This window comes from Sinocyclocheilus grahami, unplaced genomic scaffold (genome assembly GCF_001515645.1).
Source record: "Sinocyclocheilus grahami isolate Dianchi unplaced genomic scaffold, SAMN03320097.WGS_v1.1 scaffold751.1, whole genome shotgun sequence".
Taxonomy (NCBI): domain Eukaryota; kingdom Metazoa; phylum Chordata; class Actinopteri; order Cypriniformes; family Cyprinidae; genus Sinocyclocheilus; species Sinocyclocheilus grahami.
The window spans coordinates 184,850-212,207 of record NW_015505930.1 but is presented as its reverse complement, the minus strand read 5'-3'; the positions used below and the strand labels follow the sequence as shown (position 1 = coordinate 212,207).

Here is a 27,358-nt window from a genome sequence, read left to right as displayed (position 1 = left end):
CCAGTACATTGGAGTCATTCTGTTCTTGTGTGTTTCTCTCACTGGTGCAATTAAGGTGAAATCCTATTAGACCATTACAAGTGCTTAACATGTGACATAACATTAGCCCAACATTCCTGTCCTCAACATTGGTTTTTCACAATCTGTGATTTCATTCAAAATCCAAACCCCCAAGCTTTCTAAAAAAAAAAACCGAAAGAACTGTTCAAATCAGCAGCTGGAGGAGTATCAACACTCCTGTAGATCAGTGTGATTACAGCTCTTTCTCCATAGCACTTGTGATCGCTGTCCTCTTCAGGCTCTCTTTCACCTTGATGAACTCGGGTGCGTACTTTGACCTTTCTCTCTGCTCTTCGGTCTCTCTCTCAAACTGAGAAGAAGAATTATTACGGCTAAATCAATTCTGAATGAGGTGTTGGTGTATAGGTTATAGTACCTAGTGTGCAGGGGAGACCGGGGGCAATTGTAACACAATTACTCCAATCAGAAACCAGCTAGAGTGATGACACTTATTCTGCACATGCTCAGCAGGATTCTCTCTCTGCCTGTGAAAAAGGAGCACAATCATTTCACCTCAGCTGAAGTTTTCAAAAAAAATACTGATTTTGAGGTATGAAAGTATTTTTCTTCTGCTGTTTAAAGTTTAGACGACTGTGAATTTAATCTTGCATTTTATCACTATAAGTTATTGATAAACCATTTTCCCTTCATAATCTGTTTGCTGTCTAGAATGTGATTGTGTCAGGAAAGTCACGAGGAGTCCTTGGACTAAATCACCACGGGAAAGAAAATCAGAAAAGAAGTATTCAAATGAGGTTAATGTCACAGATTGCAACTAAATGCATAATTTTTTATTTATTTTTTTACACTGAAAGAATTCAAGACAGGAAAGCTACAGATTGTTTATAATACAGTATATATATATATATATATATATATATATATAGCATCAATAAATCTGATTGGTTTTAATCCGATACATTTAAAAAAAAAAAACGAATCTTTCTTGTTCCATAGCTATAGCCATATTTAAACCATTTTCATAGTTGGATTAAATTTAATTGTTTTCACAATGAACAGATTTATACTGATTCTAAGCAATTACTTAATAAATGCATTTAGAAAATATTATTAAATAATAGCACACTATTGTTGCCATTCTTTGAAAATATTGAAATGTGCAAGCAATCTCACTGCAAGCATGAATGTTCTGATGAATATCTCATTCTCATGTTGTGATCCAAGTCATATGGGCGAGTAAATTATGACAATTGTATACAATTCATTTAAAATCACCACTGTGTTAGTCTGTCATGAAGAAGCTGTAACAGTTCTTACATTGTATTGTTAAAGCAGATTTTTGCAGCCACCACATTGGCTACACCGCTGTGAAGGTGGAAGGGGAAGTGGTTGACAGGGCAGTGTTTATGTGGACAGCAACCAAAATGAGACTTAAACAGACCTGCCCAAAGAAATAAACAAAGTTGCCCGAAAAAAAATACAGTACTGCACCCTAATAAACTTCTTAAACTCCATCTCCTCTACAAATAAGCATAAAAATTAAGCTTACCTCGATTGTCACAGTCGGTCACAAAATCACTAACTTCATCTGGAATATAAAACAACCCCAATCTTAGCCAAACTAAAATATAACAGTAATAAAAATAGATTTTAATAATGTCACAGATTAACAAGCTGTCATATGTGATCACCATGTACATTACATGACTGTTTGGCAACTTCTTGGAGTTTTGACCAGTTGATAGAGGAATACCATATCAAGATGATCAGCACTGTTGTGAGAACATACACACAATCTGAAAAACACAATACATGCTCATTATACACACAAATAGTTACACAAATTAATCAGAAATGCTAAAAGTGTTTTCTTTACCTTTAAGTCTCATTTTTGGTAGCCCAAAATAATCTTCTGGGATTCTCATGCCTGATGCAATATAATAAAATGATTTAAAATGCAACTGCCTAGAATCACAAGAAACTTTTTTCCCCCGGTTACTTTTGAGTTTTTACCTGTTTGAAAGTTCTCTGGACTATGGTGCTGCCTGAAACCTGATCTGGCAGGCTCTACCTTAAGGTGTGGTAAATTTGCACCATTAAATTCAAACAAGTCTAACCTCATCTAACCTAACTTCTCAACTAGACAGATATGGTTATTGTTACTCCATGCAAAATGATTTTACAGTTGTGTGCTGCCCTCTTGTGGCTATCTGTGACAAAAAATGTAAGCATATTCATCAAACATACAATGAATATTCATGTATATAATTTTATTCCTTCTCAGTTAAATTACTTTTTATTTTTTTTTTATTTTTTTAAGTAGTCAGTAGTTCAGACTCAGAAAAGAAGGTGCAAACATATGAAAATCTAAAGATACAGAATTCAATCAAAAATACTTCCCATCATGGACTGAGCTCATAAAACACCATTGTGGAGCTCTGGACTGCACATGATAATTCTGTATCAACATTCTCATCTTAAAATAGAGGTGAAGCCAAACACTGCCACTATAAATACCAATACCGGCATATGAGTGCAGATTATGGTTCAAAATACCACAAGAGTTAAATTATACAGTAACAGATTTCAGTAAGGCACTGAAATGCAAAGTCCGCAGCATCATTACAGTGGATAAGACAAATTCTATTTCGGCTGTGCTTCTGGTATTGGTGGCACTGTTCACAGTATCCAGTGGGAACAACCCTGAGATCATAAAGCTGTTTTTTTTTTTTTTTTTAAGAAAAAAAAAATTTTCAGGCACAATAAATAGAGGAACAATCACTTCAACAGACTTTGGTACAACGTACCTTGCATTGAGAAATTCAAGAAAATACTAAGTTCTTCTTTAAAAAGTAGTTCCAAGTATTGACCAAGTTTTAAGCAATGGGCACCACAACAGACAACCATAACAGCGCGTTTCACAAGTTATTTGCCTGCAAATAAATCATAGTAACTTTTATCTCTAATGGGCATCTTAATATTTCTGAACCACTTCCCCACAGCTTTCATGAAGGAGATTTTAGCCTTTGAATCCTGCCAAATTTAACCAGCTAATTTTAACTGGTTGGTGGACATATCTGTGCTGACAAATGGTGGAACAGGGATAAATATTTCAGGAACTCCTGGTGGTTTTTAAATGACCCATGTGATGCTTTTGGCCATATAATGTCACAGTATAAAAAAAAAGAAAGCGAAACGTCAAGGATAAATTGTGCTACACGATTCACTCCAAAAGGTCCTGTGGAAAGAAAACCCAGAGTAAGAATAAAAAGTAATTAAACATTTAGTTTTGAAGGCTATTATTAGCCTACTAATTTTTTTTAAATGCCACACATACTAACCTCATCTGAACCATCGTCCTCTTCTCTGGCTGCATTTTGCTCTTCCATTTGTCGCAGCTCTGAGTATCTATATGTTACATTACTGGAATAAAATAGTCTAAATTTAGTTGTCAGTTAATAGGTACAAATTTGGCAACAAATATCGGTTTATATTAATTAACTTTTGTATAAATTATTGCAACCTATTTTTTCGTACAACAACTCTGACAGGATTGTAAGGTTAGGTTGCACTGTCAAATAAAACATGTTGCATATACCTCTGCAGACAGCAGTATTTCCGTATGATGAAGACAGCAGCTGCTATTGCAGCCACAATAACGATCACAACAGATGCGATAACTCCTAAATGGAGTCTTGGAACCTGCGAAACAACAGATCATGGATAGCAAGTATGCAAACTGATAGAGAAGTGACAGACGCAAGAAAGTAGATAACGAACCTGTTGATTGTTTGGTGTTGAGGTGGATCTGTCCAAACTTTCCGACTGTCTGGATTCGCGATATGACGGAAAGGCGAAGGCAAACTCATAAAAAATACTATTTAAAATCAAATTTAGTAACATATTTGAGTAGTGGCTTAACTTGAACGACTTTCTCGCCATTATAGAGGTTTACTTCCTAGTTATGCTACCTGTCAAATGACGTAAAGGAGTAACGGGAGCGTGATTGGTCGATCGTGTGGCAACGCAAGACTTCCGTCAACATTGTACGGTAGGATCACTTTTAAAAAGTGAGATTCGTTTACAACATGTTGAATTCAATTGCAAATATTTTATAATTTTAGTTCGTTTTACATAATGTCTAGGAAGTTTGAATAAAATAATTAGGACTAATAATAAAAAAAAAATTGTTTCAACTATATGAGTTTATTTCTTGCTTACTGAAAGCATCTGTTATGAGCTCAAACATGCTTGAATGTAGTTTCATTACTAAAAACGAAAATTATATTAGAAACGGTTACAAAAAATACACTTTAAATCCCCAATTTCCATTAAAACCATTAAATGTTATGAAGGACAACATGCTTCAACTAATCCATACATATAAATGGCAGTATTGAAAAACATGGTTGCAGATGTAGCTCATCTCGGAATCAGAGCAGTTCGTAATATTTCCCAGATTGTGGATCAAAATAACAGTTGAGGCAGGGATCATACATTAAATTGAGAAACTCTTCCTCTCCACTGTTGTTGTGTAACGCAGACCCTGTGGATTGCATAGAGAAAAAAAAAAGTTAGAATATATATATTCTAATTGATTTGGGTTTCAAAACTGATTTCAGTAGAAGCCATTCAGTAGCTTCTCATAGGCAATTTAACAGAAGATTTGCATTAAATTTTCCCCATAGTGTAGAAATTGTTCATAAAATCTTTTCTTCCTGGGCAGTAACAGTTCATATGTTTTCTAACAAAGACAGAAACTGGCTTTCAAAAATAAACCTGCCTTTAGAAATACTCAATATCCTGAAAAACCTTATAACTTGCCCCCCCCCCCCATCTCAACGGTTTAGGAGTATTGTCACAGAAATATCACTGTGGGCTTTAGATGAAGCGGGAAAAATCAATCATGAATGTAATTGTACCCGTTATTCTCCGTCCAAGAGAAATCTAGATCATGATTTATTTTTAGCAACAAAGGGTTGAGAATATGAGCCCAGGATGGGGATTTTTCTGGGGTCATACCTCTGGGTGAGACCTTGCCATGGTCTCCTTTCCCATCTGCCGTCTGTTGATTTGGATGAACTATCGGAGGGCTGAGGACATCCATCCATTCTCTACAAGAGGGTTAAACCATTTAAACAAACAAGCAAAAAAAAAAAAAAAGAAAAAGTAGTGTATAATTATCTTTTTCACTATTTTAAAATTGGGAGCATGGGTCTCTTAATGGTCCTAAAAATATACTTTCTTCTGACTTGACCTATGATATATAGTTTGATTATACTGAAGCTTTTGGAATCATACGAAGCTGCATCAAAGCCCATTTTCGAAATTCCTGCTCTGTCGCTAACATGTTACCTCTTGTTGTGAATGAAAGACCCCCCTTCTGCATGTCTCTCTATTTCATATTCTCTCATTTACATGACACTTTTAAGGCACCATGTGGTGTTGACGGACAGGCTCCCTGGTGAGACGGGAGGGAAGTGGATGATGACCTCCCAGCGAGCTCTGCTGCAGCGGTGACAGCTAGGTGACACATGCAAGCCTCTGAGCACCATGCATAACTCCTGCTTATTCATTGTCCCTGACAACCATGCTTAATTAATCACTGAGGCATGGCAGTGTGGGCAGCTTCCCTTGACAGGAAAAGTTCTGCGTAGGAAACTAGCCATAGTTATGCTTTGGGATTGTAAATAGTGTGTAAAAAAATATTTACACACCGTTTATTAACACAGTTCTATAAATGATTTTTAATTGGCCAATTTATATTTAAAAGTCTACTTCTAAATAGCCAGTATGCAGAATAATTTTCTTCCTAAACAATGTTTAATTGTTATAGTGTAGATTTTCTTTATTTTATCTTCTTTATTTTTATTGTTTAAATACTACTACTACTACTACTAATAATAATAATAATGTTATAATTAATAATTATGTTTATGCAATTCATTAAATATTACTAATACTATAATAATAATAATAATACATTTTAAATAGATTAATTAATAATAATAATAATAATTATTATTATTATTATATTTTTGTTATCATTATCAATTATTAGAACATTATTTGTAGTAGTAAGTATATAAATTGTATATAAACAAAATAGTTATAACACATTCATTTATTAATCATTAATTTGATTATATTTTAATAATAATGTAATAACAATAATAATAAAATATTAATAAATATGAAATGGTCGTTATAACTTATGTTTTTATACAATATTTCTATACTACTACTAATACAATAAATACGAGTATTAACACATTATTATTATTATTATTATATTTAATATAAAAAACTAAGAAAAATAACAAGGAGACAAAAAGTTGAAGCGCTTTGTTATGTAGACAGTCTGGCAGTTTTGTCATGAAATGAATGGCAGCTAAATCTTTTGAAGGCTGATATAATTTTGTGGAGCACACCACCTGTTCTCTTTTTTTATGCTTTGATGTTCAAACGTTCTTTTTCGTATCCTGGAACAACTGAATAAAATTGTCAATGGAAACTTCAAAATGTTCAGTGCCCAAAAAGCTATCCCTATCACATTTTGTTACCACTTCTCAGAAGTCCAAATTATTGAACGTGCATGAGCCTGAGGGCTGACAAGAGTTCTCTTATGAACTCGCATGATAAAGTTCTGAAATGACTCTGAAATGAGCCTCAACACTTAAGACACTGACAAGCTTAGCATAATGACTTAAAGTTATACCATACAGACATAGAGAGGCTAAAACTATTGTTTTTCTCGTACCTGGGATTAGAGTGAAGAAGAGGGTTCATTTCTTTCTGATAGTGCTGGCCTTGATCCACTGGCTGTGAAGCACAGAAAGAATAAGTCTTGTATATTTATAATCTGGTTCAGGGGCCATATCTGCCCACTATTAGCTCCAGTCTAGTAGGAAAATATAGTATGTTCTGGATAATTGCATTCCTTGCTGTAAAATAATGATATTAGCCTTTATAGTTTGGAGCAGTGGTTCTCAACCGGTGGGTTGTGAATCAAAACCGAGTTGCAGGTCTGCAGTCAAATACTAATGCTGTTCACATCAAGAACGATATCTATAACAATAACTTTATGAGCGTCCACATCAAGGCATAATAGCGTTCTGTTTATTATAAGTACATGCTGCAGGTCGGTCATCTGCCACTTTAAATTCTCACTCTTTAAAGCAGGATGGATTCTGATTGGCTGTCAAATGTTTTTATCGTTCATCAGCTGAAAAAAAAAAATTCCACGGATATATATGTTATATGTTATAGTTGTGGATTCTGCTATTCTTTTAAATCTAGAACGATTTTTAAAACTATATCTTTGAATATAATAAAGCATTTTTTGTTTCATTATGCATGATAAATGATTTGTTAGTGTTGTTTCACCACTTGATGTCTAATGTAAAATCTGGTTCCCCAGGCAAAACCAGTCGAGAAGAACTCAAGTATTCAGTATGTTCTTCTAGCCTGATGGGGGCAGTGTTACTATGTTTTCATGTTATTTTACAGTCCACTAATTTGCAGTTTCTCAATACCAGGCGCACCAGGCATGATTAGCAGTTGCAGCATATCTTTCCAATCAACAGACAACAACAGCATCAACAAATGATGGATAGGGTCTGATATTGAAATGCCATGGGAGTTCATTTAGCTCTCATTAGTGTTTTTTTTTTTTTTAATATAAACTGCTTGATTGTCCTTTATAGGAAAATTGTTTTAATATTCACTCTATTTGCCTACTAGCTACAGTTCATCCATACAAAGCACTCTGTACAACTGAGGAGCCTAATAATGAGGGAATTCAGGAATTCCTGTGCTGTGCTCAAGTGTGGCAATGAATTTGACTTCTGTAATTCTAACTGCCCTAAATGTCTAAATAGTGTATGTGTGTGTGGTTTGTAAGCCCACCAAAGGAATACACTGAGTCCAGGTTGAGGTGTCATCGCTGCTTGCACTCAGACTTATGTTGCAGTGGTGAACCTGACAGAAGATAAAATAGTGTTTGTCTTGTGACGCTCACAACACTTAGGAAGAACATGTGTCATATGGATCAAGTGTTAAAAACAGTTGTGCTGCTCAATGTTTTTTTTTTATCTTTCAGGATTCTTTAAAGAACAATTTATCATACATACACACTTACATACAAGAAACTTAAAGTTTCAAAAGAACAATTTATTTGACATTTACATCTTTTGTAAAGGTCAAAAATGTCTTTACTGTAAGTTTCGATCAATATATTGAATCATTTATTGCTATTAGCTTTTATTACTGAATAATTTCTTTCTTTTTTTAAATCCTACTGACCCCAAACTTTTGACAGTAGTGTGTATATTAAAATATATAATTTTAATTATATTAAAATATGTATAACATAGCTGTATATTATTTCTTGTTTTGGTTTTAGGCTGAAAAATGAACATGAATTTCCTACCTGTGATGCACTAAGGCCCAGGCCACCCATGTCTCCGTCTCTTTCTTCCTCCTGCTCTCTCTTCAAACTGGCCAACATTCGTAACTCATCCTCTTCGTCTTGACTTCTCCTCAGATCACACCTGCTGCTAGAACCCAAAGGTTCAACCCTCTCATCGAAACTCACCTGTAAAGCCCAAATATCTCATTACTTCATCAGTGCCACTTTTGTAATGAGACCGATCGTTACTGGGTATAGCTAATTAGCAAGCAATCAATCAACGCTTGCAAGCTAACTGGCACCCCCATTAAGGCCAAGACATCAGCAGGGATGGCTGCCTGTTGCTTAGAAATCCACTTATATGAAGTCATACCTGGATCTATGAGCGACCTTCCAGATAAGCTTCGCAAACTTCAATAGCATCAAAGATATGTGCCATGTTTAAATGGGGAAAAGTAGTGTTATGGGGCATCTGTAATGATCCTCAGCAATTCCCACATCATACTTAATTTAAAACATTTAGTTAATCACCGCTTTAGACCTGCGGTGAGAGTCTGTGTAGTTGTGCTAAATGCTTGGACCAGTTTTAGTTTATTTTGAACAAATATGTTCCAACCTCTAAAAGAGGAAAGAACACTCTAGAACAGCTAATTAGCAAGCAATCAATCAACGCTTGCAAGCTAACTGGCACCCCCATTAAGGCCAAGACATCAGCAGGGATGGCTGCCTGTTGCTTAGAAATCCACTTATATGAAGTCATACCTGGATCTATGAGCGACCTTCCAGATAAGCTTCGCAAACTTCAATAGCATCAAAGATATGTGCCATGTTTAAATGGGGAAAAGTAGTGTTATGGGGCATCTGTAATGATCCTCAGCAATTCCCACATCATACTTAATTTAAAACATTTAGTTAATCACCGCTTTAGACCTGCGGTGAGAGTCTGTGTAGTTGTGCTAAATGCTTGGACCAGTTTTAGTTTATTTTGAACAAATATGTTCCAACCTCTAAAAGAGGAAAGAACACTAACGAGTTCTCTTTGATATCCCAGTTGTTTCTTCTAGGCCAGTGGTTCTCAAACCTCTCCATGAAGTACCCCCAGCACTGCACATTTTGTACATCTCCCTATATCTGACATACCCACTTCAGGTCTTGCAGTCTCCACTAATGAGCTGATGAGTTGAATCAGGTGCGATAGATGAGGGAGACATGCAAAATGTGCAGGGATGGGGGTACTCCAGGACAGGTTTGAGAACCACTGTTCTAGGCAACAATGAGAAGAAATGGAGACTTTGCTGAAGTGTCTGTCATTTTGATATTCAAATATTCTGAAGAATGTTACAGCTGTTTTTGTCCATACAGTGGAAGTCAAAATACAATACTGTTCCCCACTGACTTTAATTGTATGAACAAAACAGGAAAATCGTATGGATATTTTTCAAAATATATTCTTTTGTGTACATTTTTCTTGCATGCATCTGTAGTGGTAGAGGGGAGATTATTTTTGTGTGTTTAAAATTTTTTTTCTTTATTTTCTCAGAATACATTCTTTTGTGTTTTGCTGAAGAAAGAAATTCATACAGCTTTGGAACACCATAAATATGGTGAGTAAATGAATAAATGTACATTTTCATTTTGGGGTGAATTATCCATTTAACATAAAACTAAAATCCAATGTACATGATTATGGACACTGAAAAAAAAGGTGTAGGATTTACCTTGAAACACTTTTCACACAGAAATTGCTGTTAAATTTCATTTTATTAAATATAAAATATAAAATAATTACAAAGAAATGTCAATAATTATATTAAAATAAGTAATTAAACATTAAAAGTAAAAAGATTGAAATAGTATTTTCCTGTAAAAAAATACTTCAATAATCTGTTTTATTTACAACTTTGAATTATTTATTTATTTTTTATGTTTTTGCAATAAAAGCATCACATTAGTGCATAAGCATATTAATATGGTTGAAGACACCAAGGTTTTTACTGTGTTTGAAGATTTCTCTGATTTGTGTCTATTTCTATAAAGGACAAATGTACAAGATAAAGTATTTATATTGTAATGTAACTCCTAATCTAAGAAATAATGACCACTGTAAAAAAAAAAAGTATCTGCTGGGAGTTCAGAACCCAAGAAAATATGTTTTTTAAATCACAAAGACAAAATAACACTATATCCAAGCCATTTGCAGAACAATTTCCAACTGCATCAGAGAATGCAAGTGCACAACCCACTCCCCTCAGTCTGAATGGATTCAGATTAAAATAACCACACCAGTTCTGAAATTACAATAAGAACAGAGGCCCTCATAAACAAGCCACTCTGCTGGAGTGCACCAATTCAGCTGAAGTATGTGCTTGATTTGATCCCCTCTAACCCTGCATGCTTGCTACGGTTTAAAAAAAAAATCATCCACATGAACACGAGGCTATGTGATTTGTGTGGGTTCACTCCACAAAACCTAAGTGGTTGCTATATTTTGAGGGTCATTTCTCTATCTTACATAAATTATGCTTGAAACTTTGTGTTGATTCCTCGAAGGGATAGTTTACCCAAAAATGAAAATTATGTTATCGTTTACTCACCTTGATGTCGTTCCAAACCTGTATGACTTTCTTTCTTCTGCGGAACACAAGAAAATATTTGAAAAAAAGTTGGGAGTCCAAATAACATACGACCCCATTGACTTTCATTGTATAGACAGAATAAATAAATAAGTAAATAAATAAATCTTCTTTTGTGTTGATTTTTTTTTTTTGCCTCGGTTTTATTTTATTTTATTATTTTGCCTTTTTTTTTTTTTTGACTTCTGTTGTATAGACAAAAACACTAAGACAATCTTCAAAATAACTTCCACGGGAGAAATCCATACAGGCTTGAAATGACATGAGGGTAATTAAATGATAATCGAATTTTCATTCTTTTTTTTTTTATCCCTTCAAAGGTAAATGGGCTCACCTTTTGGAGGCCAGAATTCTTTAGTGAAATCTCTCGCACAGATGCTCTGTTGATAGATATCCTGGTATCTCCATCAGGCAATGCTCTGTCAGCTTCAGACTGATCCAGTCTGCTCCCTTGTCTGGTACTGGGTGAGAGGCAGCGGGTTGGTGCTATTCGCATGGGTTCATGCCGCTTTGGTCCTTCAGAGACATGTTGGACCACGGAGGCCTGAGTCATAATTGACTCAGAAGTGAACTTGGGGACTGTGTATTTTTGTATTGAAGGTGGTGGGGGAGCAGTAATGGAATGGACTGCACATCTATGAAGGAACTGCCTATGCATTTCATCCTGTGAAGCAAAAAGAAGTAATTGGTGTTAGAAATAGTTTGTATGAAATAACTACATTTAAAAAAAAAATTGAAGTCATGAAATGGTTGATGTGTCGTGGGTTGTTGCCAGTTCATTGCTACAAGGTGTTTTTTAGCATGTTGCTAGTGTGGTTACTAGGTGGTACTGGCCCTAATTCTTAATGATATTCTAGTCACCTTTAATGTAAATCTATGGGATTTTCTGATTGTTTTATCATGCAACAGGTAAAAATAATTTAATAGCACACCTGTCCTCGTGGCTTTAACACAAAGGACTTTTAAAGGAATAGTTCACAAAAAAATGAAAATTTGCTAAAAATTTAGACATCACATTAGCATTACATCACTTGCTCACCAATGGATCCTCTGTAGTGAATGGGTGCCATCAGAATGAGAGTCCAAAAACATCACAATAATCCACAAGTAATCCATACAACTCCAGTCCATCAATTAATGTCTTTTGAAGTGAAAAGCTCCATGTTTGTAAGAAACAAATTTGATGGATTTGTAAGAAACAAATCGTGTGGATCATTGTGATGTTTTTATCAGTCTCATTCTGACGGCACCCATTCACTGCAGAGGATCCATTGGTGAGCAAGTGATGTAATGCTGAATTTTTCCAAATCTGTTTTGATGAATAAACAAAGTCATCTACATCTTGAATGGCCTGAGGGTAAGTACATTTTCAGTAAATAAAAATTTTTGGGTGTACTATACCTTTAAGGAATAGTTTGTCTGTCTTTCTTTTTTTAAATAAACTTCTTTAGCAAGCATCACTAATTATGACATTGAAATGAATAACGCCACTACACTCAATTATTTTCTTTCTGCCTGGGCTGTTAACACACGGAAGAAAATACATTAATAAATCAAATTTCTCCCTAAAACTACAAATATTACATTTATCAACAAACTTGTGATGGAGTCATAAAGAGAATGATGAAATCTCTTGCAAGGATCTCGGACGCCAACGCTGTCACAGATGAAAAGCATTAATAGCCACGATGCGAGACAGTCTGGCGCTGGCGGAGTAACATCAGAGTTACCTGTAATTAATCAGGGCGACACTGTGCCCGGAAAGTTGTCCGTCTCTGCTCTGTTTTGGAAAAGTTAAGGTCTTTAAACTAGTGAGGCTTTGATCTACACTAATGGTCTTAAACAGCAAGCTTCACACTAATGATGACAACCTCACTAAAAGGGCACGGCCAGGCGAACCATCAGATCAGCCAGAGTTTTTGTCTCCTTTCTTTCCATCTTCATATCCCCTGAAGGGACCAGTTTTAATATATCAGGTTGGTCTATTTTTATTTTTTGTATTAAAAAAAAGTGTCATCTCTCACTATGAGAAATGCTGACATTCGGTAAACACACATAAGTCTGGCACGGCCCTACATCTATTTGCAATGAATTTATTTAAACTGGGCAGGTTATCTACGAAACTGAATGTGTTTAGTGGTTATTAAGCTGTGTTACAGATGAATTTCAATATGTTACTGCTTCATCTATCTTCTGATGACAACTCTGTGGCATTAATGAATCAGGGCGACACTGTGCCCGGAAAGTTGTCCGTCTCTGCTCTGTTTTGGAAAAGTTAAGGTCTTTAAACTAGTGAGGCTTTGATCTACACTAATGGTCTTAAACAGCAAGCTTCACACTAATGATGACAACCTCACTAAAAGGGCACGGCCAGGCGAACCATCAGATCAGCCAGAGTTTTGTCTCCTTTCTTTCCATCTTCATATCCCCTGAAGGGACCAGTTTTAATATATCAGGTTGGTCTATTTTTATTTTTATTTTTTGGATTAAAAAAAAGTGTCATCTCTCACTATGAGAAATGCTGACATTCGGTAAACACACATAAGTCTGGCACGGCCCTACATCTATTTGCAGTGAATTTATTTAAACTGGGCAGGTTATCTACGAAACTGAATGTGTTTAGTGGTTATTAAGCTGTGTTACAGATGAATTTCAATATGTTACTGCTTCATCTATCTTCTGATGACAACTCTGTGGCATTAATGAAAGTCATTAGGCACCTCTGCTTCTAGTGAAAATGATTTACACAGGTGCAAGTTATAGAGGTACAACATAAACATAATGTTCAGAATACTCAAGTCATTCTTTTTTTTTTAAATCTCCCATTAGTAATAAGACGACAAATGCAGACATTTGCCCCTAAAGAGAATGCAGATGAAAAACAAAGAATCAAAGAAAAAAAAAACACGAAAAATATATTTATCAAGGGCGACGACAGAAGTGGAAATAAACAACAAATAAAACTGTCAGCGGTATCAATCAAAAAACTATAATTAAGTGCAGCAGAACATATGTATGCCAAAGATGAGACTGATTTCCCAAGAGCAGACGAAACAGACTGCAAATAAATGAATGATGTTCCTCTCAGTGGACGCAGAACCCGAGAGCACCATGGAGCTCAATGCCGTCTCGTCAGAAATGCTGTGGCATTAATGAAAGTCATTAGGCACCTCTGCTTCTAGTGAAAATGATTTACACAGGTGCAAGTTATAGAGGTACAACATAAACATAATGTTCAGAATACTCAAGTCATTCTTTTTTTTTTAAATCTCCCATTAGTAATAAGACGACAAATGCAGACATTTGCCCCTAAAGAGAATGCAGATGAAAAACAAAGAATCAAAGAAAAAAAAAACACGAAAAATATATTTATCAAGGGCGAGACTTAATTTTTTTAATCTATTTTGTACACAATTTATCACAATGTAGCTCTAATTATCTGTTGTGTAGCTCTACTAGCCACTTGATTACCCAATCGAGTAAACGCTCAAATTACTTTAGCAAGTTTCTGAACGTCCTCAAATCTGTTGTATGTGAGAACCAAGCTGGATGTGAGAAGCAAGTCTCAAGTCCTGTGTAAAATTAATTAATGTCAAAGCTATAAACATACTGCTGTCTCTGCATGTTAAAGTGTGTGTATATTGCCTGCATGCATACCTCTTCACTCTCACTACCGACAAAATCATCCTCCAGACATGCATCTTTGCGCTCTCCTTCTGTTACCAGCTTGTGATCTTTAAGGCCAAAGGTCAAATCCTCAACATGGTTGCTGCTAGCCTGATTCCGTCTGGCTGAGTGAGGGCATGAGGAGAAAGTGAAGACTTCCTCTTCGTATTCCTCGTCGCAGAGAGAGAGCTCAGTTTCTTTGTCACAAAGGTCAGCATCATCTGTAGTCAGCACACATTCTGGAGGTGAAGCAGCACATGGAGGCTTGAAGGCTGACCCAGATGTATCCGCACTTGAAGCACAGTCTGCAGAAATATGACAGGGAGATTTACAGGTAATATTACCATTTGTTACAATTTTAAATGTGCTGTACTTTGTATATGTTAGTATTTTGTCTTGTTCTTAAATGTTGTCTGGCTTTATTTTGACTGATTGACATGTCTTAGGCCACACATACAAATATATGAATATCTGTGCATTATATAACAAACACAAAGTGGCATTTACAGTATTTAATTAAGCAACGATTTTACAAAGATGTATGACAATACAATAGATATATATTGTTCGAAATTAAGACAAAATATATTTGGACACTTTCTAGTTGTAAAATCAAGTATAATGCACTGAAATGTTTGTTTGTCTAAGTATCAAAATTTGTCCCAATACTTTTTTTGGCAACTGTATTCACTACCATTCAAAAGTTTAGGAGTTTTTTTTGTTTTTTTTAAAGAAATTACTTCAGTTAGGACACATTACAATGATCAAAAGAGACAGTAAAGACGTTTACATTGTTATAAAAAAAACAAAAACAAATAAATGCTGTTCTTTTGTTTCCACAAAAATATTAAGTGGCACAACTGTTTTCTTCATTGATAATAATAAGAAGTGTTATTTAAGCAGCAAATCAGCATATTAGCATGATTTCTGAAGGATCATGTGACACTGAAGACTGGTGTAATGATGCTGAAAATTTAGCTTTGTTATCACAAGAATAAATTACATCTTAAAATATGTAAAAATTTTAAACAATTTTTAAATTGTAATAATATATCACAATAATATAGTTTTACTGCATTTTTGATCAAATAAATGCAGTCTAGGTGAGCAAAAGGGACTTCTTTTAAAAACATAAAAAAATCTTACAGATCCAAAACCTTTGAACAAGAGTGTATATATAATTTTTGGAACTTTTTCCCCTACACTTTCAATGGCAATAACAGTAGAGAGGATACATACAATCATTTACAGAGATTTCACTTTTGTTTATTTGCCAAAGTGCACCATTTCTGTGAAAATCGCTCTGCTGAAAACAAGGCCTGATGGTAATAATGTTGAGAAAGCAATTTCTGCTTTGTTTCTCTTTCTTCCACTGACTTACTGTTTCTATAAAGATCAGTAATAGAGATCTAATTACTAAACAATGTTTCGTCTTTCATTTTTTATAGCAGCACTCGTGTTTCTTGCCTGCGTTCATTTTAATGAGCATATGCAAATAAGTACAGAAGGAATCCTTGAAGATTGAGATGAATTCAACTTCGCTTGCCAGCTGAGGGCGAGTAGGAATTTATAGGACTCATCCAACCTCTTTCATTTGATAACTGCAGCATTATGCTTTAATTATGCCTTAAAATATACATAAATGGGGGAGATGCATTGAAACGATATTTTAAAGATGTAGATGGCAGGAATTTACATCTGCGTTCCTAAGAGAATAATGGAAAAATAGCATTAGCTTGCTGTGTATGTGTGTGTGTGTGTGTGGATGGGTTCGGGAATGGAGGAGAGGGTAGGGGGAAATTTCTGGCTTTCCCACTGACAAAAACAGCATCATTAGTAGATAGGGAGCAATGGTACAGTAAGATCATAATTCAGACGGGGTGATGTGCGCCTGTGGGGCCTGCATGCCCTCATAGTAAAGAGAAGACACCCAGAGAGCAGGGAGCAAAAGACACCGCAGAGACCAAGTGATGAATTTGCCGTGTGAGCGAACAGTGCTTTGATCTACTTCAGCAAAATGCACAGCAGCAAAAAGTCTAAACCGCTGTGAAGTTGTGTGAACTGTGAACCTAAGCTGTACTTTCTTGTACCTAGAGACAAGGACAAGGAAAGGGCAGTGGAGAGCCGAACAAATTGTTTTGTGCTTTAAATTATTTTGGCTGATGACTGTCATCGTCCAACACAAATGCACAGGTCATTTTGATGACACTACATTTCCCATAATGTCATGTGGACTATTAGATGAATGTATTTAGATTCATGTTGTAATATTACAGCAAATAATTTTGTATTGCTCAGTGGTTGCTCTTTTATAGCTCATAACTAAGACTTCCCAGCTATGTTTCATTTAAAGAGATAGTTCACCCAGAAATGAGAATTTGCTAAAACATTACTCACCCTCAGGCCATCCAATATGTAGATGAGTTTGTTTCTATATTGGAGCAGATTTGGAAAAATGTAGCATTAAATAACTTGCTCACCAATGTCTCCTTTGCAGTGAATGGGTGCCGTCAGCTGTGTGTTTGTATGAAACAAATCCATCATTAGGGGTTTTAAATTTAAACTGTCATTTAAGGCCAAAATACAAGTACATAATCAATAATAAAGCTTCCTCCAGCTGTCCTCTCATGTCCAAATCCACCCACATATTTGTTTAGAACTGTTTTCCTTTTTAAACAGTGTTTAATCTGAGCAATGCTCAATGGCGCCGACGCTGATGGCTGCCTCCATGGCGTGCTCTGCAGTTGTTTTTATGTTTTTGTTAGTTTGTCCTGTCTTTAGTTATATCCCTGCAATCAGTTTCACCAGAGACGAATTGCTGGACATTCGGAAGTACACACCACCCGATATTTCACCGGTTTTCGACTATTCGGATGTTTTGCTGGACATTGTTGTCGGGGGAGCTGTGGCGCTGATCAAGTGCTTCAGGACGCGCAGACGGGGGAAGCGAGCCAGCGCGCTCGTGAAGCTCAGACAGCATGGATTCAGAACGCCGTTGCCTAGCATCCATCTGGCAAACCTCCGCTCTTTACCCAACAAAACAGACGAACTCATTCTGCTCTCCCGGACAAATAAGGATTTTTCTAACTCTGCTGCTCTGTGTTTCACGGAAACCTGGCTGAAAGACGCCATTCCGGACAGCGCGTTGAGTCTCCCGGGCTTTCAGCTGTTCAGAGCAGATCGCGACGCAGAATCAACAGGGAAATCACGCGGCGGCGGGACATGCTTTTACATCAATGAGAGGTGGTGTACAGATGTAACTGTTAAAGAAGATGTGCTGTTTAGATCTTTGTGTTTTTGTTCTGTCACTGTCATTCTGTTACACTGTGGAGCTTCTGTCATGAAAACAAATTCCTCGTATGTGTAAACATACCTGGCAATAAAAACTCATTCTGATTCTGATTCTGATTCTGATATGAGATGACTTTTTCATCGGAGAAAGCAGTGTTATGGATAGAGGACTCATATTTTAAGTTAAAAACGTCTTTATGATGGATTTGTTTACTACAAACACTCATCTTTTTGCTTCACAAAACGTTAACATGTTGTGGATTACTTGTGGATTATTGTGATGTTTTTATCAGCTGTTTGAACTCTCATTCTGACGGCACCCATTCACTGCAGAGGATCCATTGGTGAGCAAGTGATGTAATGCTAAATGTTTTTCCATATCTGTTCCAATGAAGAAACAAACTCATCTACATCTTAGATGGCCTAAGGGTGAGTACATTTTTAGCACATTTTTATTTTTTCGATGACTTTCTGAGATCACTGAAGTCTTTTTCTCATCAAAAGCTAGATACTTTACCCATCTCCATTTTTTTTCTCTCTATTTAGTCTCATTGCTGTCCAACTGAGATACAGAGATCTAATTTGTGATTTCCTTTCCTATTGGTTGTTTTGAACAGCCTGTGTTTTGTTGTGTTTGTTTTGCTCACACGCATGGATCATAAAGACATTATCGGCTAAACAACTGATTACATATTAAAATGAAACATGAAAACAACAACATAATAGCCATGTCAGATAAAGTGATGTAAAGGCTCTATTAAGCTCTTCACAGAGTAGCGTTTCATCTAATTAAAGCATGCACGCTCACAGAGCACCTCTCAAGAGTTGCCTTCGCTCTCTTGCTATTCCGAAGGGTTTAGCATATTTCGATTCCTGGCACGTTTTTGAACAGGCTTATATTGTAATCACCTTTTCTAATTGCCCACGGTGCAAGCTTGCCTGAACCCCAGAGACTTCTTTCTGACCTACACAGTATACTTAATATCCCATTACCTCTAATGAACTCTCTTTCCTCTGCTAAAGGGGAGTTCGAGTTAGACCTACTCCGTGGGAAAGGATTGTTAACGTGGAACAACTGCGTCAAGACAGATTCCAGTATGGCTCATTTGGTATGGTTTGGTTTGGTAGACCTTTGGTCAAGTCACCTTTATTTATATAACGCGTTGTACAATAGAGATTGTTTCAAAGTAGCTTCATATAGAATTCAACAGAAAAGTAAAAGAATCGATGCAAACTTCATAAAATATTCCATTTCTGCTATAAAGCATCTCTAACAAGACAATGTTAATTTCATCAATTACGAAAAAAGTTCAATTCAGCGATAAGCAGCTCAACTGAAGAGAGTAGTAATGTTATTCAACTCGAGTCAGTTCAGTGTTGATTCAATTCAGTTCAATAACAGTGTCAATGTTGCCAAATTCATCAATTATGAATTAATCTGAACTATTGAACTATAAAGCATCCCTACAGAAGACAATAGTGTCATTTTTTTAGACCAATTCAGTTTTGTTCTCATCTGATTGTATCACCCATCAGGTGAAAACCACATCACTTAAAAATTTAATTAATAATTAAAAGATAAATAGACCACACCACATGCCACACAATTTGAGTTATCATTTACAGTAGCAAAACAAATGGTGTGGGTAGAGTTACTTAATAAAAACAGTTAGCATTTTCTTCACTGATATGAGTAATAATAATAATAATAGTGGTGGTGGTTGCCATAGTAAGAACCACCAGTAAGACTTATATGCCTACATCCAAGTTGGGTGTCAGGTCAAACCAGCAGTTTAAGTATCCCCACTATAACATGTAAGGAACATAATTACTCACCCCATAGAACTGGATCGGTTAATGTATCTTCTACTGGTAAGTCAGAGCCCAGAGTTTGAAGTGAGGATGATGCAATTTTTCCTTGAAGATCAGGTCCCTCTAGGTTCAGGCTAATTTTGCCACCTTCTTTATCTTTGAGAGAACATATGAGACCAAAATAAAATACAATGACATTGTAGTAGCAGCAGAATTCAAAAGTCAACATGGAATTAATTTCAAGAGAACTCATGACATGAATCTCTAGGGAGAAAATCATCTGTCTGATTAAAATTTCCCAAAAAAAAAAAAGAACGGAAAAACAAGTGCTGATTTTGATGGCCAAAGGCAGAATATCAGTACTGAGCACATGAAAAGTGCTGTTTTAATCAACATTTAAAAAAAAATATATAATAATAAATAATAACTACCGTTCAAACGTTGAGTGAAAAATTTAAGGGGGTCTGAATACTTTCCGTACCCACTGTATATATATTTGATTAAAGGTGACCGTAAAGACATTTAAAATGCTACAAAAGAATTCTATTTCAAATAAATGCTGTTCTTTCTATTCATCAAAGAATCCTGAAAATGTATCACGGTTTCCATAAAAATTCAAAGAAGAGTTTGAAACTTTAATAGCAATAAGAAATGTTGCTTATTAGAATGATTTCTGAAGGATCATATGACACTGATCACTGGAGTAATGGCTGCTGAAAACAATTATTTTCAACAGTAATAATATTTCACAATATTACTGTTTTATTGTATTTTTGATCAAATAAATTCAGCACTGGTGAGCATAAGAGACTTTCAAAAACGACACCAAACTTTTGAAGAATAGTGTATAATATATACAGTGTATTTAATAAACTCACCTGTGTTTGATTTTTCTCTCCTCACATTTTGGATTCTCTGTGGTCTCCTAGAGCCCATTTTCTCAGCGGATGGCCTTTCAAGTGGTGGTCGTGGCTGTACATTGTCTGTTCTGCCTATATTTAGAAACATAATACAGTACTAAAAAAGATTGCATTACCCATACTAAAACCCAATTTTGTACCAAGATTTTCATTAACCTCACAGTATACTAGATAATGTTATGTGTCAAGAAAATAAATGAATGCGTATTTGCCTGACGGTATATTGAGGCTCAGTTCTGACTTGGCTCTTTCTTCTTTCCTGTTTGCAGATGTGCTGCTTTTCCTGGCGGTGAGCGGAGGGGGTCCGATAACTTTTGAACCGAAAGCAATATGGGAGAAGTCCCGCGGTGTAGGACCCCTTGTGATGGATGCTTTGACACCACCTGTCTCTTCTAGTAAACAGTCATGCACAAAACACTTACCAAAGCATAACTGAGTACTTAATTCTATAAATCCTACCTTTATATTTGATATGAACATTTCTAAGGCCTCTAAATTATATAAAATATAATAAAATAACTTTATATTGTAAGTAATATTTCAAGACGAACACTTACTGGACTGAAGCGACTTATTTTGATTAGCCATACATCATTTTGTAGAAAAATATTAAAATGTGAATATCATACTGTACATGATACATCAGGTTTTTGAGGTACGTTTATTTGCACATCTCTCAATCATCATTGTATTGCATTGCATTATATGATTCCCCCAACAATAAAAACCACAGAGCTTTGATTATAAAACTAAGCATTTAAATATCATATTACTAAGACATATTGGGAAATATAGAGTGAAAACTAATATTTACATACATTTTATGTAAGTAGTCTGCTATTAAAGATCTCATTGATTTACATTGCAAGTTATCAGAATTTTATCTCACTTTGTCATATTATTTTAAAAACTTTTTTTCCCTCCTCGAGTATACAATGAGCCATAAAAGCCTGATGTATGAAATATGATGCTCCAAAAAAAAAGTAATTATTTTTTTTCAATTTTGTCTAAACGTTAAAAAAAACTGTTCCATTAAAAAAAAAATCATAAATAAAAATAAAGGTTTCTTAAAACCTTTAAAGGTTTAAAACGTATTAGAGGTAAGGTAATGCTAAGTCAAGCAAAAAAATAAAATAAAATAAATATATTAAAAAATAAATAAATACAGATAGACTGTTTTGGCCCAAATTAACCCCTGAGTATTCTAACATCTGCCATTTCAAGCAAAGTGATGATGTATTACAATAGATAATGTAATATTGTTTGTATTTAGACTAACAATATCACAACATCCTCTATAACAATGGACAGTTTTCATATTCATAATCCTTGTAATTGTGAGGCCCTTGCCATCTGTTGGTTTGGAATTGGCATATTTTCAATTGTTATTTAGCACAGTGCTGCAAGAAAAAGCAGTGTTAAGGTCATGGCAACCTGGCAACAAAACACAAAATACTGCCATTTGTCATTTCAACATAACAGCCAGCTCAGGATCCAAGGCTGTAAGCTATGACTACATGGTTTCATACACAAGGCCCACGGTGTTTTGATATGTTGTTGCTAAGTGATGAAACAGGGAATAATTATTAATGTACAGCGAGAGACTGCGATCTTTTGTTGCAATATTTGTACATGCAGAAACAATTTATATGATATCTTTACAGTCCAACACCTCTTGTCAGTGATTGAACTACTGTTATATTAATACCTTGCTAGGGCATTACTTGAGTCTTTTTCAAAAATTTAAAGGTGAGATGACAGCAGTCTGGTACTGTGATATGAGGCCAACAGATGTCTGGATAAATAAAAACGGTAAGAACAGCTATGAAGGTTTCACTGGGCTGGCAGAGTGGACAGGTATGTGACTAAAGAGAGATGATTAGAGCTCTCTTGGCAAGAGGTGTCTCTTGTCAGCAAACTAACAGACAGCAAATAGCAGGAGAGTTCTGCAGAGGGTCTGACCTTCTGTTTAGCAAAGAACAAGAGGAAAAAACACAAGACTTTGACTCAGTTCAGTTAAAGAAATGTAAAACTACAAATAGAAACTAAGCAAAGAAGGGATTCGTGTTGAACGATAAAGTATTTGCATGTGGAACTGACCTGCATCTGAGTTTGTAGGTCCACTCTTTAAATCAGTCTGTCCCAATGTCTTCATGTTCACCAGCTGGACAACGTTCTGAACTTCACTAGGAAACTGACAGTTCCTCGGAATCTCTTCTTTTGGACCATTGCTTATTTCTAAACATTGAATAAAATACAAAAAGTAGAATGTTTTCAGGAACATTCACACACATGTTGTGAAGATGCTTCACCAAGTTAAGAAACAGGTCTAGGCTAAAATGTCAAAAATAGAATATTAAGGCGAAGCATTTGGCACTTTCCGTGAATTGTTTATCCTTTTCAACAAATGGTCAGTGAAAAGATGTGCTTAACTTTCAGATTTTCGACCAAGGTCAAACAATATATTTTATAACCTTTTATTTTTCTGTGAGTTTTGCAGTTTTTTTGCAACTCTGTTGTGTTAGTTTCAATTTATGAATGTTTGAATACAGTTTAACTCCTATTTTTCTACTGATTTTTGTTAAAAATAAATGTTAATTTATTTAATTAATTTAACTAAAATGTTTAAATATTATTAATATTCATTGTATAATTAATAATAATATAATATAAAAAATTATTAAATACATATTTTTTAAATAATTTATAATATTAATATTATAATTGTTTATTATTATTATTATATTGCAAATGTAGCCTAAATGAAGCTAGGGACAAACTAGCTGCTTTTTTGTTATTGCTAAACTTTATTTGTCTGTATTTACAAGCTATATTTGTCACATTTCTTTTAATTTTTTTTGTCTAAAATGTCCCAAATATGATTTTCTTTTTGATTACAATAACTACAGGTTTGAACAGCTGAGCTTGACAAATGTAGTCAACACTACAATCTTTGAAAAAATGGAATTAGTTGTTTTTTTATTTGCCATGCTGCAGAAACTGATTTCATTTGTTAGGAGTCACAATTATATGGATATATATATGAAAAGTACAGACTAATTCGGACAACAAGAAATCATGATTTTGAGCCATTTAAGACACTTTTTACACAAATTATTATATTGTTATTGACTGTAACATCTTGTAATTCATAACAATAAGTAACATATTATTAAAATAATAAAAAATATAACCATTTGAAAAAAAGCAGAAAAAGACAATGACTTCGGACACCAAATGTACCTGCAATTATAGAATCACCCATATATATATATATATATATATATATATATATAAAGACTAAAATCATGCACTAGCAGGTTTATGAAACAAAATGTGGAACACAGCTAAACATTACATTTATGATCATTAGATAATAGATTATTTAACATATCCAATTATCTCATTAAAAACAGTTTGTGACTCTAATGCTGTAATTAAAGTAATGGGACACCAAAGTGAACTCAAAAGTGGGCCACAAAATGGTATACATAAAGTAAAGCACAGGATGCATTTTCCTCTAACCTCCATCCATGCAGTCTGCAGGTTCATTCTTCATCGTGAAGATGCGGCGGACCTTACAGCAGGAGGAGATGATGATGCCATCCAGAGACAGGAAGCGCGTCCCTCTGAATATCTCAGCGGTGAGAGAGTCCAGATCGATACACAGATTACACCACTGCACACAGACAGTAGTACCTTATCATACTAGCTCAAGAGCATTTTTTCAGGTCAAAGTATCTCACTGAGCTAAGATCAACTGATTTGACTGCTCATTTGCAGACAGTCGTGGAGAATGCAGCAGTCGGGACTTACGGTATTGCGTTTGATGCACGTTAGAGGTATTCTCGCATGCAAAGGGGTTGCTGAGAGCTCCTTATGCACAGTAGACAGGTAGAGTCTCTTCTTTAGATGCTCTTCATCAGTCACTCTGGAAGACAGCATTAAAAAACGTTGACCAAATTGCTTGCTCTATGAAGCAGATGGAAAGATCTTTAACCATTTTCCCATGTGTGTGTGTGTGTGTAGAAGAATGTGTAGGAGTGGAATCTGCATGTGTGAAAGTGTGAATTAATTAATCCTCCATGGTAATAAACCCGCCACACTTTCTCTGAATTTCAACTATATCATAGCAGCGCAACAAGATTGTTTTCAGTAAATTGAAAATAGATGTCGGAAGGAACCTGTTAACAATGACACTGAATTTGAAATGAATTAAAAAAAAAGAAAAGCCGGGACTTACAAAATTTCAGTGGAAAAATCTTTTCCCAAAGGAACGTTGACCTGTAGAATCAGAAACTTCTGAATCAGGCCAACTGTAGGAACAAGAAACATGAGATTATAAGACGTGAAAGAGATACGCACAAGCAGACACATATAAAAGGTGACTTAGCCTGATACTCAATATGATCCTTTTTGTGATTAATCTGGCTTTGTAGATGTCCAAACAACAAAAATCTATAGGCTTAACCAAAATAGAAAATGTAAGTAATCTATCAAATTAATCTTTAAAGTTAGCCATTCATTAGCTATGAATGTTAAAATGTAAAATATAAGTGGCACTACATTTGACTCATACGGCAGTGACAGCAAAAAAAATAAAAAATCTGACCAAAAATATATTTGAATATGCTACATATATGTTGTAAACAGTGAAGCTTAATGGAATATATTCTTGAAATTGAACATATATTCAGTTTTAACCATCATATAACAAAATATATTTCAGGAGCAAAAAAATAAATTTCCAGACTTACAGTAGCCTACATTTAGGCTAAAAGCAAATAGGGATGAAATAGCCTACTTGAGATCAAACCTAGATTTATAACGATTCAGTAATATTAATTGTTTTAATATATTGTAACATAGTAGATGTTTATTCATATATATGTTCACATGTGTTATAGACAACAAATAAAATATTTCTTCAAATGTGAAATATGTGAATGTATTTTCTTGGATTGAAATATTTGGAGGGCAAAACAAATATATTGCAATGCTTTTAAAATATATATAAAAAATTTTACCATATATTTTCAAAAATAACAACATATTGATAGAAGACATATTTACATTACATATTTTGAAACATTGAAACAACCACGTTAGTGGAAGTCTGCGGTAACGCCAGTGTTTTATTATTTTCCTCAGTCATTTCATGTATGCGACATATTGAGATGGCTTTTGTCAGAGTTAAGTCGCTGTCCCTTAACAGTGCTTTCCTTAAGCTTTCACTGTTGATTCCGCATACTATCCTGTCACAGATAAGCTCGTCTGTCAATTCTCCGAAATGGCATACCTTTGCTTTGATCCTGAGATCACTGATAAATGACTCAATAGTCTCACCTTGTTTCTGGTTTCTGGAGTGAAACTTGTGTCTCTCCATGGTTTTGTTTTGTTGCGGGTTGCAAATTTCACGAAACTTCCTTTTCAGACATTCAGGATCCTCTCTTGATTCAGCGGGAGCTAAAACAGCACCATTCTCACCCGGTGCACGCACCTCCGCAACATAGACAAACGAACGCTCTCGTTCTATGGCCTCCGGCCCTGCGAGATTGAGGAGAATAGACAGGTGTGTGGCTTTGCTAATCAAGTCCAATCAGTATAATCAAACACAGCTTGACTCAAATGAAGGTGTAGAACCATCTCCAGGATGATCAGAAGAAATGGACAGCACCTGCGTTAAATATATGAGTGTCACAGCAAAGGGTCTGAATACTTAGGACCATGTGATATTTCAGTTTTTCTTTTTTAATAAATCTGCAAAAATGTCAACAATTCTGTGTTTTTCTGTCAATATGGGGTGCTGTGTGTACATTAATGAGGGAAAAAAATTAACTTAAATGATTTTAGCAAATGGCTGCAATATAACAAAGAGTGAAACATTGAAGGGGGTCTGAATACTTTCCGTACCCACTGTATATTTTGGCCACTTTTGTATATTTTGAAAAAATATTGAAAATATATTTTTTGCCATATGGGATTTATTCTGGTTTTATTAGCACTTACGAGTCATCTTGCTATCCTTAGGTAATTGCATCTTGTGTGTTTGACTGCTGCCTTCAAGACTGTATACAAAGCCCTTCACTTCTTTATCAAACACCTGTTAAAAAGGAGAAAATTAAATCAATAAAAAGACAGAAATGCTTCAAATAATCCTACTCGGCAGTATTACTCATCTAATCTCAGAAAAAAAACATTGCATGGATTTCTGCACATTCTGTTGTGTTAAGCTATTTGGGCTGGATTCTTTAGCGACATTCGTGGTATTGGTTTAATTCTTTTTTGCTGCTAGTTGAATTATGTTTCAGGTGAGAAAGTAAAATGATAACCATCGTCCAGTTCTATCCGAGATTATTTACAGGGCTATACAAACTGTGTCACTAAGAATGTGTGTTCCTTTTTTATGCCCGTGAATACTGTATTTCCAAGGATTTTTTTATTATTATTATCTCTAAGGTTTTTCTTTTCTTTTTACGTTTATTTGTGAAGGCCAACTTCTTTATGACATGCCTAAGAGTCTTGGCTACTATCCGAGATTATTTACAGGGCTATACAAACTGTGTCACTAAGAATGTGTGTTCCTTTTTTATGCCCGTGAATAC

General features: G+C 35.1%; 1 protein-coding gene and 1 long non-coding RNA gene across 3 annotated transcripts; both read right to left on the bottom strand.

Moving 5' to 3' along the window:
* Nucleotides 1-1,344: 1,344 nt before the first annotated feature.
* LOC107561010 (uncharacterized) lies at nucleotides 1,345-1,945 on the bottom strand. 2 transcript variants are annotated; one of them, XR_001605794.1, is made up of 4 exons: nucleotides 1,898-1,945; nucleotides 1,713-1,817; nucleotides 1,571-1,609; nucleotides 1,345-1,462 (listed from the first exon to the last, which is right to left on the bottom strand). It is a non-coding gene; the product is annotated as an uncharacterized lncRNA (long non-coding RNA). The 2 variants fall into 2 exon arrangements; XR_001605793.1 differs by having other exon boundaries at nucleotides 1,725-1,817.
* A 2,265-nt stretch (nucleotides 1,946-4,210) lies between these two features.
* On the bottom strand, nucleotides 4,211-26,784 carry LOC107561009 (uncharacterized protein C3orf67 homolog). The gene is made up of 15 exons (XM_016245327.1): nucleotides 26,763-26,784; nucleotides 24,997-25,069; nucleotides 24,570-24,684; nucleotides 24,279-24,432; nucleotides 22,854-22,991; nucleotides 20,966-21,145; nucleotides 20,712-20,825; nucleotides 19,858-19,989; nucleotides 14,722-15,035; nucleotides 11,399-11,728; nucleotides 8,453-8,617; nucleotides 7,930-8,001; nucleotides 6,782-6,843; nucleotides 5,044-5,135; nucleotides 4,211-4,567 (listed from the first exon to the last, which is right to left on the bottom strand). The coding sequence occupies exons 1-15, from the start codon at nucleotides 26,767-26,769 to the stop codon at nucleotides 4,455-4,457; spliced, it is 2,061 nt and encodes a 686-aa protein (XP_016100813.1). The 5' UTR covers nucleotides 26,770-26,784; the 3' UTR covers nucleotides 4,211-4,454.
* Between the last annotated feature and the right edge of the window lie 574 nt (nucleotides 26,785-27,358).

Coding starts and splice junctions, on each gene's coding strand:
- LOC107561009 (XM_016245327.1), bottom strand. Junction 20,826..20,965: donor GAGCCTCAATATACCGTCAG/GCAAATACGCAT, acceptor TTCTAAATATAG/GCAGAACAGACAATGTACAG. Junction 19,990..20,711: donor GAGAGAAAAATCAAACACAG/GTGAGTTTATTA, acceptor GTTCTCTCAAAG/ATAAAGAAGGTGGCAAAATT.